The 16,455-nt window shown below is 39.2% G+C and overlaps 2 protein-coding genes across 8 annotated transcripts in view; one reads left to right on the forward strand and one right to left on the reverse strand.

The window, feature by feature from the left end:
• LOC106934908 (glutamate receptor-interacting protein 2-like) overlaps positions 1-12,082 on the forward strand; it is a 37,075-nt gene extending 24,993 nt beyond the window's left edge. For 5 of the 6 annotated variants that reach the window (XM_015015068.1, XM_015015070.1, XM_015015069.1 and 2 more), the window contains exons 13-24: positions 1,843-1,988; positions 2,091-2,171; positions 2,484-2,547; positions 2,867-3,012; positions 4,292-4,436; positions 4,667-4,806; positions 5,221-5,403; positions 5,837-5,996; positions 7,719-7,833; positions 8,133-8,351; positions 9,727-9,873; positions 10,619-12,082. In XM_015015068.1, coding sequence (XP_014870554.1) covers positions 1,843-1,988; positions 2,091-2,171; positions 2,484-2,547; positions 2,867-3,012; positions 4,292-4,436; positions 4,667-4,806; positions 5,221-5,403; positions 5,837-5,996; positions 7,719-7,833; positions 8,133-8,351; positions 9,727-9,873; positions 10,619-10,816 — 1,744 coding nt within the window. In that variant the 3' untranslated portion in view covers positions 10,817-12,082. Of the gene's footprint in view, positions 1-1,842; positions 1,989-2,090; positions 2,172-2,483; positions 2,548-2,866; positions 3,013-4,291; positions 4,437-4,666; positions 4,807-5,220; positions 5,404-5,836; positions 5,997-7,300; positions 7,549-7,718; positions 7,834-8,132; positions 8,352-9,726; positions 9,874-10,618 lie in introns of those variants that run through there. The other variant, XM_015015073.1, reaches the window with a different exon arrangement.
• Positions 12,083-13,587: 1,505 nt separating this feature from the next.
• Positions 13,588-16,455, reverse strand: part of LOC106934910 (sodium- and chloride-dependent taurine transporter-like) — a 23,647-nt gene continuing 20,779 nt past the window's right edge. For both annotated transcript variants that reach the window (XM_015015074.1, XM_015015075.1), the window contains exon 14: positions 13,588-15,147. In XM_015015074.1, the coding sequence (XP_014870560.1) occupies positions 14,992-15,147 (156 nt within the window). In that variant the 3' untranslated portion in view covers positions 13,588-14,991. The remainder of the gene's footprint in view (positions 15,148-16,455) is intronic.

Consider the following 16,455-nt stretch of genomic DNA (forward strand, 5'->3'; position numbering starts at 1 on the left):
TTAAAAATTTTTTAAAATTTTTTTATTTAATTTTTTTTTTTTTTTTTTAAATGGGAAAAAAAAAAAAAAAAAAAAAAAAAACATAAAAACATGCAGCATAAAAATGCTTGTTGCATTTATTTTAAACGGATGATTTAAGGTACCAATAATTGTCGTCAGCGATTTTAATTTATTTATTTATTTTTTAAATATGTGTGATCCCAGAAATCTAATACATTTCAAATGTCCTGATCACCAAAGGGGAGGAGGGGTCACTGAATAAATCTGAAAGGACAAAAGATGGCTGAAGGCATGGGAACATCTGCTACGTTTCATTTTTCCAGCTATGCTGCCAGCAGCTTCGCACTGTGAACACTGTTGGTCAGTGGTCATTTGTTAATATCAGGAAGTGTGGTCATGCAGGTTGACGCCCCTCATCTTTACCGGGTTCTGTTTAAGGTTGGAGAAATGGTTCACTGAATAAATCAGTGATGCATTAAACACAAAAAAGGGATTCTGAAGCCTCGTGTTCATCGTCCTCCTGGTCGAAGGTAGAATTAGGCGTATTAATTCAGAACGCGGCGCACGGTGCTGTGTAGTTAACACACATCTTAAATGAGGCCAGTTTATAAAGTCTGTCCTACAAGACTAATGATGTGTGTGTGTGTGCTGGCAGCGCGGGGCCGTGTCCCCCGGGTCCTGTAACATGATTAGTCCAGAAGCAGTTTGACATGAGTGACTAAAGTACAGCAACCCACTGTGATTTTAGTGCCTCAGCCTCCAATGCAAGGTCAACGAGCTTCGGTTTTCAGTGAATTAATTTCAGTTGACAGCATTTAACGTTTCCCGCACAGTTTGGGGTCTCTGTAATGGTGTCATCCTGTTTCTGCTCCCTACCTCCTCCAGACATCAGCGCTTCCTTGGCGAGATCCATTTGAAGCTGATGTAAAGATACCAGAAAGGTGTTCACGCCAGCTCTGTGGGACTCCATTTGACTTCATACTTGCTGCTTTTAGTAAATGCTCTGATGTGCAGGGTTGGAGTTGCAAGATGTAGTCTGCAATAAGTTGATCTTCAATACAGTTTTGTACCCGCTGCTACTGCTGGTAAAATTCTTATCCTGTTGCTTTGATCGTGATGTTTATGCTGGTAGAGCTGAAGAGGAGGAAGGCACTACAGAGCTCTAAGGGGAGTAAACGAAACCCTAGCAGTTAAGAATTCAATTAGTTTTGATTAACAAACTGATCGGGAAAACTCAGAGTAGTGAGTCTTTTTGTCAACAGCAGAACACCAGAGGCACAGGCGGTCATGTAGTTACTCTTGCTGCCACAAGAGGAAGACACAATCTACGCAGGGGACACTAACAAGTTTAATTTGACTAGATGTCTCAGAACATACTAAATTATTTTAAATGGTGTGGACCTCAAGCCGCTATGATGTATAATTTACACATTTCATCTTTTTATGAATTGAAAATGATCTCTTTCTATTTACAAATATACCAGTTTTTGATATTTATAACTGCACTTTTTACATCTATTAATTTATTTTCTATCTTCCTGTCTGTATTTTCATCGTTTATTTTTAGTTTATTTCCTCTCATCCTCATTTCTCCTCAACATTTACTATGTATTTTATAGTTTGCTCTACTTACATTTATATTTTAACATTTTTGTGTTTCATCTACTTTTATTGAAATTTCTCTGTATATTTTCATTTAATTATGCTCTATTTTTATTTCTACATATGCTTTTTTTTCCTGCTTTGTCTTTAACATGTATATATATTTTTTCCATTTCTTGTATAACATTCATTTGATGTAATAAATACATACATTTCATCTTTATGTGTTTTGGTACATAGGTGTGGACTGTTGCAAGTTGGAGACAGAGTGTTGTCCATCAATGGGATCCCGACTGAAGATGGCACTCTGGAAGAAGCTCATCAGCTGCTCAGAGACTCTGCTCTGGCAAACAAAGTTACAGTGGAGGTTGAATTTGATGTTGCAGGTATCGCCTACTGAAAAATGTTCACGATAAAACCTAAAGTCTGGTTAAGCTTCACCTTTCTGTTTTTTTTTTTTTTTTTTTCCCTGTTTGAATCCAAATTAGAGTCTGTTGTTCCAAGCAGTGGCACTTTCCACGTCAAACTACCGAAGCGCAGAGGAGTGGAGCTGGGCATCACCATCAGCGGTAGGTCTGAGGGACTGTCAGCAAGGGGCAGTGTTGCTCAAACACACATCATCACTTTCAAGTTGTGGAGTCTGAGTTCCCTGATCCATAAAACTGAGACTTGTGAAAACATGGAGGCACATAGCTCATTACCTCTGAATAATGCTGGTCTGTACCAGTGTCCTTCATTAGGACACTGGTCAAAAACAAAAAAACAAAAGGGAAAGCCAAGTTGTCATAGAAAGGGATGCAAAATGATTGATTTTTCAGAATCTTGTCTGTTCTTTTGTGCTGCTACATGAAATAAAAACATTTTTTCCCCACTTTTACCAGCAAGTAAGAAACCTGGCAAGCCCCTCATCATCTCGGACATCAGGAAAGGAAGCATAGCACACAGGTGGGTTCCATCATACATATATGTACATTTCCCCACAGTTGGATGCTGCGGGTCACATCAGAGACGACGTTGATCAAGGTTTACACTGACTCGCTCATGGACCAGATAAGATATGTCTGCGGTGTAACGGAGGGCTAATAGGATTGAGCCATCATAACTAGATCAGTAGGGCAGCTACATTTCAGTCGGGGTCGATTAGGTTTAGGGTGAGGTTACGGTCACCCCCACAGATCCCACTGAGGCTAAGAGGATTCTGCTGATGCTGCCTCTGGTCCAGGTTAATGGTTGTGATCATCTCGCTCTTGGTTGTGTCTGCTAGAACAGGCACTCTGGAGCCCGGGGACCGGTTGCTGGCCATCGACTCTATTCGCCTGGAGAACTGCACCATGGAGGACGCCATGCATGTCCTGCAGCAGGCCGAAGACATGGTCAAACTGCGGATCCAGAAGGACGAGGACAACATTGGTACAAGGGTCCCGCTCATAAAATATTAATGTTCAAAGTAAACAAAAAGAGCATTCCTCCAGTTCGTGATACAAGATCTATGGCTGTGCAAAACATCTTGAGTTCATATTTCTACACTCAGTGTAGAGCAACTTGCTGCCTTTAAAAAGCCCTATTTGGACTAAATGTTGGTGCAAGGGGCTGTACAGTTAAATAGGATCAATAATGTATAGTTTAAAACCAATCACTTAGTTGATTCTACATAACTATGCAATGTAGTGTATGATTGTGAAATGTATAAATGAATGAGCTGCATTTGTATTCAGCTCCCCTGCAACATTAATGTGATGCCTAAACCTCAATGCAACAAACGTACTTCAGAAATAACTTGATCAGAAAATATTCCACCCATGTGAAATTAAATCTTTAGTATAACACAATTGTTTTATGAAGGACTTTGTCACAGAGCTCAAGGAACAGAAGCAGATAGGTTGGGGATAAAGTCAGAAAACCATTGGCTTTTACAGTACCCTGTTTAAACACAGAGCACTGTTTAAGCCAACCCAAAAAAGTGAAATAGACTGCTACAACTGCAAATTTACAAAGACACGGTCATCATCAGGGGAAGCAGCTGACAGGACCATGGTAGTTTTGGAGGAGATGCACTGCCCAGTTGGGAATAATCTGTCAATAGGATAACTTTCAGTTTTGTCGTCCACAAATCAGACTTTGATGGAAGAAAATTGTTGTTGAAAAGATGACTCCTTTTCTGGCCTTCACGCAAAACCCCACATTTAAAAAACCAAAACTCATCGTCCTGAAAACATCATCCCCTTGTTGATATGAGGTGATGACGGTATCATGCTGTGGGACTGCCTTCTTCAGCAGATGAAAGATGTTCAAAGCTTATGTGAAAATGTTGGCAAAGGTGGATTGATTTTGTAATAAACGTTTAGACTTGTATCTTCCCCCCCAAAAAAATCAGTTATGATCTTTGTGCTGCTCTCTCACATAAAATCCCAACTAAAGACCCAATGGGGCTAAATGTGAAACTGCTCAAGGGGAATGAACACTTGGGCAAAGTACCGTATAATCGAGGTGTCAAGCTTTTCTGAGCTCCCACCTTTGGTCTCGGCACACTTTAAAGTATTTGGTGTAAAGGATTATATTCAGGCTATTAAGGTTTACAAGCCTTGTTTGATAAGGATCCGTAAGCCAGCAATCGAGCTCTAACTGAGGTGCGTCTGTGTTTTATTGCACATTTTATGTGCCTGGGGGTATTGTGTGCTTTTTGCTGTAGATGAGCTGGAGATGTCAGGCTCCATAATCTACACAGTTGAGCTGAAGAGGTTTAACGGACCCCTGGGCATCACGATATCTGGCACAGAGGAACCTTTCGACCCCATCGTCATTTCTGGCCTTACCAAGAAAGGTCTGGCAGAAAGGTGAGCAAAGAGCAGGTTTAAGAACATGTGAAGCTTGTTTGCTGATGTTTTTTTTTTGATAAATGAGATGCTTGAACAATAGCTGGCTGGTTTCTTTCAACAACAAGAAGCCTCTTTGTTTCTGTCTGTGTCCGATCGCTGGCAGTCTGACAGGATTCTCCAACCGGCTCTGTTGTCGCTGGCTGGTATAATCTGGTAACTCTTTCTCCTCTGCCTTCCTGTCCCTGCAGAACCGGGGCCATCCACATAGGAGATCGAGTTCTGGCCATCAACGGGGTCAGCCTTAAAGGGAAGCCTCTGAGCGAGGCCATTCATCTGCTGCAGACGGCCGGGGAGTCCGTCACCCTCAAAATCAAAAAACAAGCTGACCGTATAGATCTCCTTTTTTGAATTATTTGCTTTTCAGATGGAAACCGTTAAATTTTCAAATGACTAAGATGAAAAGTAATGTAAAAGGATTTAAAACAAAAAATAACTTGATTTGTGGAAAATTAAGACGCATCTTGGAATATAAATCGCTTTGATTCTGCGTTTATGGAGGCCTATTTGGCATCTCTCAGGTTTCTGCTTGTGTTGAAACCTGAGAGATGTGCTTCCATTTTTCAAAAATCTATTTCCAAAGTTAACTCACGTTTTCAAAAATGACCCAACGCTCCAAGATGTTTGGAAACAAACATGAATGGAAACAAAAGCAAACAAAACTGTTTAAAATTAGGAAGTTCAAAAGAATTAAAAAGAAGAAAATTATCTTCCCCCAAGTAACTGCTCTGCTTTTTATTCCCAGAGTCTGACTGTCGGCGTTCGGTGGACAAAGAAGGCGGCTTTCTGAGCGATCCAGAGGATGAACTAACAGGCTCCCAAAAAACCAGCAAATTCTCAGAGGTCTACTCGGCCAATGTTCCCAGCATAGACTCGGCCATGAGCTCCTGGGACAGTGCGGCGTTTGATGCAGGCTACATTAGCCAAGGTGGGTGCGAGGACAGGACAGTGGAAAAATATTTACCCCAATATTAAATTCTTCTGCTTTTATTATTCTAGGACGCACACACATTTCTAGTCATCAAAGGAATTTCAATGTCAGAGTAATCTGAATAAAACCAAAAAACAGCAGTCAAAGAGGTCTTCAATCATTTATTATTGAATCATAAATTGTGATTATTTCTTTTATTTTAGGCATTAATTTCATCAGTCACAACCAGGCCTGATCACCTCTAGACATGTGGAATCGGCAAATTACTTGAACAGATTCTGCCTGGCAACATGAAGCAGATTAAAAGATTTTGTTTGTTGTTGTCTCAGATTTGTTTGATCTGAGACATTTAATTTATTTGCACAAAAGAGCAAAAATATAAAATGTCTGTAAGAACAAGGCGGGGGGGGGGAATCTAATTTTCTTTCAGGACTATATCTGCACAAAACATCTGATTTACTCCTAAATCCACTTGACTGGAGGCGCCCGAAGCACAGAAGCCACACGCCCTCCGGCTCTGGAGGTTTGGGACTGCAAGCAGGGCTGTACGATGGAGGATTCACTGAGGATGAGTGGGACAAGATACCTGGGTGAGTCCGGAGGGCTGAGGTTATGTTTCCAAGCAACTGAGAAGAAATGTCCTGTTCAACAACAATGTTCCAATTATATTTATTCATTCATTTGCTCTTTATAAAAGCATTTCAGGTTTGTTCTTGTTGATGTCATTCATGGCTGCTAACACTGAATTGTAGCAGTGAAATGAGAAGGCTAAATATTGCTAAGCTTTCATAACTGGACTGCAAACTACGAATAAATATTTGTAAATCAAAAAATGCACTGAATGCTGTACCACAGTTTGAAAAATGTGGACATTAGCAATGGGTTGTATGATATTTAAGTGACAATAGTATGTTGGCTCCATCTGCAGTAACTGAGAGCAAGTTTATACCTTTAGGTTAGAGTTATCACAATATCATAAGATGCACTGATATTGCTGGGTTGAATCAAATCAAATAAATATATTGCGTGTTGCGCTGGCAATCTGTAGGAATCTTAAAGTTCTCTCATTGTCAACATCTGTGTCAACGTATCTTTAGGTGGTGAATTTCATGTTTTGTTTTTTTTATATATATATTTTCCTTTTGTTTAAAAGATACAGTTCTGGTCAGATCAGAAAAACCTGGAAATTTAATGCAAAGTTTTCAGTTCTTCCAGAAATAAACATACACTATTTCATCTATTTGTAAGAAAAAATGCTCACTACTACAACCATTAAAAAAACAATTTCAAATTTGTTTTTGTGCAACTGAACTCTTTATGCTTTCTCCCAGATTTTAATAGTCTACACAGGTTTTGAATTAAATTTGGTTCAGCTGGTAGTCGTGCGGTGGTGAAGTTGTCTGAGTAATGCTTCCTCTTATCTCATTTATCTCTCTTCATTCAGGGAGGGTGTTTGATTCCAAGTTGTCTACTTATTTGCATATTAGTGCATCTTCTGGATATCACACGAGACTTGAGTGGCGAGTGACATTTTTGTCTAATGATTTCAAAATAAAGGTTTGAAATGAGCCGAAGTAAATGGCCAGTTGCGCAAATTAAATTTGACATGGAAAAAAAACCCTGTTATTAAATGGTTGTAATGGTGAACATAAACTGACATGTGCTCTAAATCTTTACAATCAGATGCAAGACACCAATTGAAATCATGACTTTAAATTGCTTGTAGCTTTGATGGTGGAACAGAGAACGGTAACTCTGATCAGAGCCGTATTCTTAGTCTGAACATGTTGCTGTTCTTTTTGTTGAGAAATCTCTCTGCACCTGTTTTATCATGTTGTGTGCATACATGTTGTGTGCTTTTCCAATCTGTCATTTTTTTTTTCTTCTTTCTCAGGTATTCTATCTCTGATCTGCTTTATTAACTGTTCGCAAGCTCTCTGGTGTCACAATCAGATGCCCTGTCATCCCTTTTCCACACAAAATGCAAAAACATTTTCCTCTGAAAGCAACTAAAAGACTTAAGGATACATCTGCCTCATGTCTCCTCAAGCTTGACCCTTTTGAACTTGTTGCGTTTCTTTCTTGCTTTTTTTCTAAATCTAGTCGGACTCCTTTCAGTCCCTTCCTGAGCCAATTTACAGTTAAAAAAAAAAAAAAAAAAAAAATCAACTTTTTTGTTTTTTTTTTATTGTTTGGGGCTCTCCAGTGCAGCAGCCAAAAGAAACTACATTTCCCATGCTGCTTTTCTATGCAGCAGTCCCCTCCAGACTTTGCAGGGTTGCTCTTATGTTATGGTTCCTGCACTGTCATAGATTCGTCAGCCCCCCTTCCTGCCATGGCACGTTGAACAAAGACGACAGCTTCTGGTCCCAGGCTCTCCAGGACCTCGAGACCTGTGGTCAGTCTGGGATTCTCAGGGAACTGGAAGTAGGTGGCCTCCATCTGCTTTGTCCTTCTGATTCCTCGGGCTTATCCCAGCTTTAATGAACATGCCTGATGAAGCATTATGATAACCATCAGTGAGTAATCTCTTATTAAATCTGACAAGACAAGTCGGGCACCTGCTGCCAGATTGACCAAGGAAAGGTTTTACACAACGCCTCAGCTGCTAATCTGCATACTAGGCTACATTAGAAAATGCATGCATGCTTCCTTTATTTTTTTGTTTTGTTTTTTGGTTTACTACATCGTATTGAAATAATTCCTGCCCATGTCGACTCTTCCAGGCCTCTATGACAGGCAGCACACTCAGTCTGTACCTGGAGGAGACCAAGACCAGTGAAGACTCAGTGTTGCGCTCTGAGATTAGTCCAACAAAGACGGAAGGAATCCACGGCAGGTCTAAAAACAAAAGCCTGAACATGGCAGGAGCCAGAGATGGATCATCCAGGGCCAAAGGGGACCCCTCTGATATTCTGTCCCCTTCATCCCTGGCACTGCAGAAGGTGAATTGAGGATGTGTGCCTCATCCACAGTTGAAGAAAAAGGCTTAATGGATGTTTACTTCTATGGAAAGGCTTCATAAGATGCGTGATAATACTGGAAATGTATCATATAGCGCACTAACCCGACTAATTTTACCAGCAGAATTTAAAACGATTTTAACAGAGTAACTATTGCCAGCATTGGACATTACAATAAATATAATTTAAAAAAAAAATCAGTTTATATGAATATTTAACAAGTACCCTGTACATTTGATTTTCTGCATTATGAACCATGTCAAGTTCTGAATCCAAACATACTATGACCCAAGTCCCTCATGCCTTGAGGCCTAATATAAATAACTCATACCAGCACAGATGCTGGCTATAGAACATCACGTCTGCCTCGTTTTTACACATTTTTCCAAACAGAAAACGGGGGAAGGGGCATGCAAACATGTTTCTGAGACTCTGCGCTGTGCACATGTTTTTTGAGCCCACTTGCTGATTTCCACACAACCAAATACGTTTTCAGCGTAGTGCCGTCTCAGACCCACTCGTGTCTCCTTTACTTCTTTTACAGTAACTGAACTATGTGAATTGCTGCCCTGTCTCCTCCCAATGAAAGGACAGCGGGATCATCAGAATCAACAAATTATAGAAGCAAAGAAAACAGACTGGTATCACAAGAGAAGAGTCGTGATTGTTAAAACGTGTTCCATGATTTGGTTTGAGACATTGCTAGGAAGGAAAAATATGAAACGGGAAGCAACCGTACAACTAAATAAAGAAAAATGTGCTCAGATCAGATATGAAACGGTGTTCAACATCGCCGCGCAAAATTTACAAGATGTACGACAGGAAATGTTACACCGGGCAACGGCTCACACACAATGTTCACATTATTTAAAAAAAAAATCGAACTGCTTTTAATACAGTAAAAAATTAATTTGCAGCTTCACCTGAAACTGCACACAATGTACTAGCAGTTATCTCTGACACACCTGTTGCCGCCTGCCTTAGGTTATGTTTGGCTGGCAATAAAGAAACACATGACTGTCCTCCACAGAGTAATAATCTTATTTGGAGTTGATACAACTTTTCTCATGTCATGGAAAGTTATCTGAACAACATCTTTATAGCTGCTGTTTGATTGTGGATGAATCCGCTGTTCTTCCAAAACGAAACGCATAATTCGGAGGCATAAAGCCGTGGTTGCTCCAGCTGGTTTAGTGTTTCCACATTGGCTAACGGAAACAAAGTGTTGCTGTCGGCAAGGAGTTGCCATTTAGCCCAGTGTCCAGTGACCGGCAGTACACGGTCAAATTTGTTAAATTTAAACATTCCATACGGCTTCATATGCACGTGTGCAACTGTAATTGTTTCTTGTTTGCAGGTCTCTCTAAGGAAGGATCTTGAGAGCCACGACTTTGGTTTCAGTGTATCAGATGGGCTCTTGGAAAAAGGAGTTTATGTCAACATGATTAGGCCGGACGGCCCCGCTGAACAAGCTGGTCTGAAACCTTATGACCGGATACTTCAGGTACTGTTTCTCTTTGAACAGGTTAAAACTATATGAGGGGGGGGCAAGAAAGCTGAAATAACTTGTTGCAGAGCTCATTGGAATAATCGGTATGCTCTGTCGACATACTTACTTAAATAATGTTGCTTTTAAATGTAAACCCTGCCCCATTAAAATACCATCTTTTTAGCAAAACTTGAGATTTTGATAATTTCACCTCTTTTCCCTCATGAACATTCATGCAGTCTATACAGCTTGACTGAAAAAAACAACAAAAAAAACGCCAAAAACAACCTGATTGTGTGTGTGCACTTTAAACTATACTGAGATACAGTTTCACTTTCTTTCAGCAATCTATCATCTTCAGTAATATGCCTGTCGGCATGGCACATATTAACTCGGCACTATTTACTGTTTGTATCTCCGTCAACAAACCCTGTCTCACATAAAGCAGAGGTTCTCAATTCTGGACTTTAGGGACCATTAGCCCACATGTTTTTGTTTGCTTCTGCCACAAGCTGCCTTAGTGTTTTGCATATATATTTTTAATCCATAATCAAATCGACAACAAATTGAAAAAGTCAAAGTCCTGATGTGAAACTCTGTTTTGCACTCTGGAAATGTGCCACTAGTTTAAAAAGGTTTGAGAAGCACTGCGCTGCGCTTTAAATCCCAAAGAAACGACTTACAAGAAAAACTTCACTTCAGTTTTAATGGGTTAAACAAATGCAAAGTTGAATGTTAATTGGTGGCTGTGGTCTTCCAGGTGAACCGCGTGAGGACCAGGGACTTGGACTGTTGTCTCACTGTGCCTCTAATTATGGAGGCCGGAGACTGCCTGGATCTGGTCATTAGCAGGAATCCACTGGCAGCCGTTTACGCGGAGCTGCCCAACAACTGTGACGACCCCTCGAGCTCGCTTCTCTGCTTCGCCAACTACAGGACCAACAGCATCGCCCTGTGAACACGGGGGGGATGAAAGTGGAACACTGCAGCGCTGGGACCTCACACATGCAACACACGTGGTTCAGTTTGTCGCATTGTAGCTCTCTGATGGACCTTTACGCTCGTGTTCTGCACACAGGAACAACCACAGTCTGCCTCAGAGCATCTCTCTCTCACTCAACATTACACGACTGTTGCTTTTGGTCACTGCTGTGTTCAGATGATTTAGTTCTTTGGAGACTGAGGCTTCAGAACAGAGTCCCCTATCACTCCGTCCCTCCTGTTCTCCCCCGCCCCCCTCCTCCTCGCCAGAGGCACAGCCACATGGAGGGTTATATAACCGAAGAGTCATTGCTTCTGACGGGGGCCAGGACGTCAACGCACATGTCTTCACTCTGCAGGATCGCATGATGTGCACACTCGCAGCTAAAGATCTAATATGTTTTAACGTTCTTGTTGCCACTGGTTTTATTTTTCCACACGGAATGCATTGGTTTATATGCATGGAAAGCACTAACGTAGAGACACCAGGCGTTGGTGAGATCAAGGAACATTGCACTTATTTGAGTTATTTCAGCCATGAGTTGGCTCACTGCCTTGGTTTTCTGGCCTCTGCCCAGCACTGGCTGCCCTAAAAAGCGGATGAGCCCTTGAATAGTCCTGAGCACTCCCTGACACCTGCCAACAACTTTATATTTTAATTCCACAAAAACACTTGAGGTCAATTGAACCTGTTTATGACACTTGAATTATGATTATGCTCTGAATTGTTCCAGAGGGATGTTTGTGTGCACAAATGATTTCTTTTAATGTCCACTTTTTTTTTTCAGTATTTGCTTCTGTCACACATTTACAAAGATGTGGGTCATGTTCATTTTGCACATGTTCAAACACTGTTTACTTTTTTTTTTAAGAGCTCAAATTCAATTTTCACAACTTTTCTGGACATTCTGCTCTTTCTAACATGAAACGCTAAGGATGCAAGCTGTATGCAAATCCTTATTTTCTATGTTCTTACAGGGAACTTTGTGAGAGTGCACTTTTTTAGTTTAAAAGTAGGATGTGGTAATTCATTCTTTTTGTAATAAAATGAACGCACTGATCTGAAAGATTACGTTAAGTTATGTGGTGGCTGGTGTGAATATGTTGGTGTCCCATTTGTAACAGCCTCAGAGGCAAATTTATAGTTGGGTGAGCTTGTTTCAGACTTCTCATGCAATGTCATTCAATGTCGAGGCCCGTTTTAAAGGTCTTCTCTTAGTATTACAATGTTTTTGTAAAATGCATTATGATGTGCAGTGTCTTTTTTTTTTTAGTAAAGGCATATAATGTTTCAGGATCTTTGTGCAAGCTAACCTGAATGTGTTTCTGTACTTTTAGTTTTTTTTAATTCCAAATCTTCTGTGAATTTGTATGTTTTGGTCAAAATGACCACTAATATTGGATTTTAACTTAGCAAGCAGTCCAGTTTTTTTTATTTTATTTATTGTAATAAAGTTACAAAACTGTAATATAAGTGTCCAACTTTTAGAACGTGTACTCTGTGACCCATTTTTTTTGCAGAGCTGAAACGAGTCAGTTTTTCTTAGCCAAAAATGAATGTAATGATCTTTATTCATGATTCAGTTATGTTTACCTATATGGAAACGGTTAAAATATCCTTCAGTTGGCCAATTACAAGACAACTGTATTGGATTTATAACAAATGTAACCCAGTTAAAACCAAATTAATATATTCTAATCACAGTTGGATTCAGATTAAATTGAAATCATCCAGTAATGAGTCTAAGACCAGTTACCAAATCCTTATTTCACTTGTATATTTCAGCCACATATCTCAGATTAAGTAATAAATACAGACTTGAAACTAAAATGATTGGTTTATAGCTTTTACAACTGAATTCAGTTGTAAATGTGGTGAAATTTAAACATAAAAGCTTTAACCTTGGTGAAAGGAACTTTAAATTTGTTCTTGTACTGCTATTTTGGGGCAAGATGAGGCATATGCAGGACGACTCCAATACATGATTCATGTTCACAGTAAATTTGAACAGGAGTGATTTATTTGCCTAGCAGCACAACTCTCTTTATTTTTGAAGAAACCATTTGAGACTAATTTAATGAAGGTGAACATACCCATAAACCTTTCTGTGTCTTGATGGGAACCCTGTGCTTTGGTGGTGGTTTTGATATTTGGAGACTGATGTACCGTCTGAGATGGATTCAGAAACGTATGCTACTTGTTTGTTCACCCTCATTAACTCCATTCAAGTACTGATATCGAGATTTTGTTTTAAAGCAGAAAAGGAGGAAGCAAACCACTTGCCTTTTCTGCTTTAAAACGGAGACAAGTCTGACTTACCAGCTTCTTAAAATTATGGATACACATTTTGACTGTAACTGACTGTGGCTATGTAATAACACAAAAAAAAATACAGTTGTGTTAGTTTGTGTGTAGGAAGAGATGTTGCAATATTTGATCATCAGAGCTAGGGGTGAGCATGTATACATGTTGAATAAAAGTGGGCCACTTTGTTTTCTCAGATTCAAAACAGTCTTGGTTTATCAAGTAGAATCAGAACAAATTTAAGAGAATAATCAACAACCTCATCCCCTTTTCCAGTCTATCAGATCGTCATGGCCGACTGTATTTCTGAACTCCAGAAATACCAACACAGAAGTTTTAGATGCTGTCGCCTGCTTTAGCTGACCCATTGTAGCTCTATAAGCAGCAGTGTCTACTTTTCAAACAATACATAATGCAGAGTAAAGAAAACGGCACACAAACAATCCAAGGAAAATATGTTTATTTTATCTATATAGACATGATGCAATATGCATCTTGAAGGGGATAACTTTGAGACAAAAAGAAATGCTTTGGTACATCAGAGTTTCCAAGTAGCAAAAGCAGCAAGAAAACGCAATGGCTCTTGCACACATTTGAGGAAAACATTTTTATTTTTTTAAGCTTTGTGTCCAGTTGCATCAGCCAATCAGTCATAATTATGTATTTTCAATGGACAAAGCATACAATTTATATGTCATTATTGCACACCGAAAAGGTGCAGTAAAGATTCTAGATAGTCTATCCTGGAGAAACACATTTCAGTAGATTCTGTGATGATGTTCAGGTGATGCACAGTGAAAAATTGTCAGAAAAAGGCAAATGTGAATTATTAACAGTTTCAATTCTAAAACACAAACACAGTTTTAACATTGCAGGCTACAACCAGATGTCCTGTCGAGCAAACCTGCTACTGAAATCAGCAAAATGGAGATAACTGTCAGGTATTTTAGAATAAAAGTAACATGACAAAACGACGTCTTCCCAGATCTCGCTGATGATTTTTAAAAAAAATCTGAGTATTTGATATAGTCCTACTCTGTCCTGTCATTATTTTTAGCGGGCAGAAAACTAGATGCTCTGTGTCAAAGTTAATATCAAAAAGTTAAAAGCTAAAAACATTTCCTCTTAAATAAGAGCAAATTCTACATTAAAGGTGATACGACATAAAGTGCAAAGAGAGGTTTCAATAAATGCACTGGGGCTGGACTAAGTAGTCACAGAGGCAGGACACACATACTCTAAAAACTTTTTCTTTCTCAACTCTTTTTCTCTTTATTTTTAAAATATTTGACTTGTTTTTTTTTTAGGCTGGATCTTTGTTTGAACGAGCCAAGGCCTTGTTTATCATGTAACTGAAGGAGTTTATGTCCCGTATTGTCTCTATTATGATCTGCACAAATGGAGTCTGAGAGCATTTTGAATAAGGAATCACAATCACACGTGAACGATTTAGAGATTTGAAGTCATTTTTCAGCTAATTGCCCACTTTGTTACTTGAATTCGTGAGAAGTGAGTCACTTCTTGTGCCTTCTTCGAATTCCTCGTCTTCTCGGAATCAACAGAAAAGTAGTAAACATTGAACAGGTTCTATTTAAAAATACTGCTTTAACTGAGATCAGTGCGAACTATAGCAACAACATTTGTAACATCAACAATATCAGTAGAGTAAAAAACAAATTACAAGAGAAAAACAATTATAACAATAAAATATATCTCTTTTTAATAGAAATCAAACCATGGTATCTCTAATACGAATATATTGGACAATGTAAACCTACCCTTATCAAAGTTAGCAAAATATAATAACACAGTAAGCACATCAATCGTATTCCTCTCACAGAGAGCGCTCACATCATTGTTTCTACAATGGTGTGGGTGGGCTTGATCAAACCATTGTTCCCGTTCGGGTCCAGAGGCTGTGTCAGCTCGCTGCTCTTCAAATTGTACTCTTTCGGGCGAGAGCTCACGCCTGACTTTGCTGGAGCCGCCACTGCCTTGATCCTCTGGGGAGGGGGAAAGGAAACGGGACATTAGGCTAATGATCGTCAGAAACAAGGGCTCCTTCAAGGCTCAATGAGACAGTTACTGAGTTTGAGACGTCAAACGTTTTTTGGAAATTAAAGACTTGTTAATTCAACACTGATCAAGACATTTTAATTTACCCAGACAACGATGGATACGTCTAAGAAGGTCTGTTTGAGATGAGAATCTAACAACAGAATGTGACTTTGGGTCTATCTTGCCTATTTATATTTGACTGATTCTCTTCCAAAAACCAAAGAGCCAGAGATGCAAAACATGTTGGTTAAAACACTTTAAAATTATATGCGTAACTATGATTGATTTGCTACCGAAGCCAATCAGTCTTGAATGTAAACATATTGTAATTTTTGATAAGAAGTTTATATAGAAAGTTGCAAAAAAGAAAACACAATCATTTGTTCAATTACAACCTGATATGTGACTCTCTGTCTAGCTTTTAGCTTTGTTAGAACTTTTTTCTGTCTTGTTTCAAACTCTTTGGGTTAATTTCTCTGATTATTAGTCATTTTCCCCCAACTTCCTTTGATCAGGTCATGCACCCAACTGCAGTACATGCTACTAATTAGTTGAACCTGATTCTCTTGTCACTCAATCACCTTCCCAGCAGTTAAAAGCCAGTCGGTTTTGGTGCCTCTCTTTGCAAGACCCTTCCATTTCCCCTCAATGCTTTTTTTTTTTTTTAACTTTGTTGTCCATGATTCCTTGTTGCCTGACTTTTATTCCCTGTTGCCTGACTACATTTTTAAGCCAATATTAGACTGCCATTTTCTTGTTTCTTGTCTTGGATTCTATTCCACCGCATTTTATACCCAGATTCTGAAATGAGCTTTCCTTCCACTAAGCTTTCTATTAGTTTTCCATTGAGTTGAGGAAACTTTTGGATTTTGGAATCTGTTCAAAACCACTGCAGATGACATGTTGCTGTTCTTTGCAGATACTGTATAGCAGTTGTTTGGAAATTATTCAAGCAGACTGATGAGTGACAGCTAATCTGACAGACTCTTGCATCCAGCGTCCTGTAATATCTCCCACAAAAAAGCAAATGGTTAATATCTGTTAATATAGAGTTGCATCCTATGGATGTTAATTTATCACTGTGAACAGTAATTAACAGTTTCAAATTACTGAAATCAGCTAAAGTGTGGAGAGTCCATCCGATTAGCTGTTAGCATTCTACCACCCTGGAGAATTTTCCACTTTCTACTTCTAGGTGACATCTTTCTACCTAAATTAAGAAAAATTTCAGTGCTCATAACTTCACAAAGTAT

Source organism: Poecilia latipinna, unplaced genomic scaffold (assembly GCF_001443285.1).
Source record: "Poecilia latipinna isolate Pla-1442-1.1 unplaced genomic scaffold, P_latipinna-1.0 Scaffold1881, whole genome shotgun sequence".
Classification (NCBI taxonomy): domain Eukaryota; kingdom Metazoa; phylum Chordata; class Actinopteri; order Cyprinodontiformes; family Poeciliidae; genus Poecilia; species Poecilia latipinna.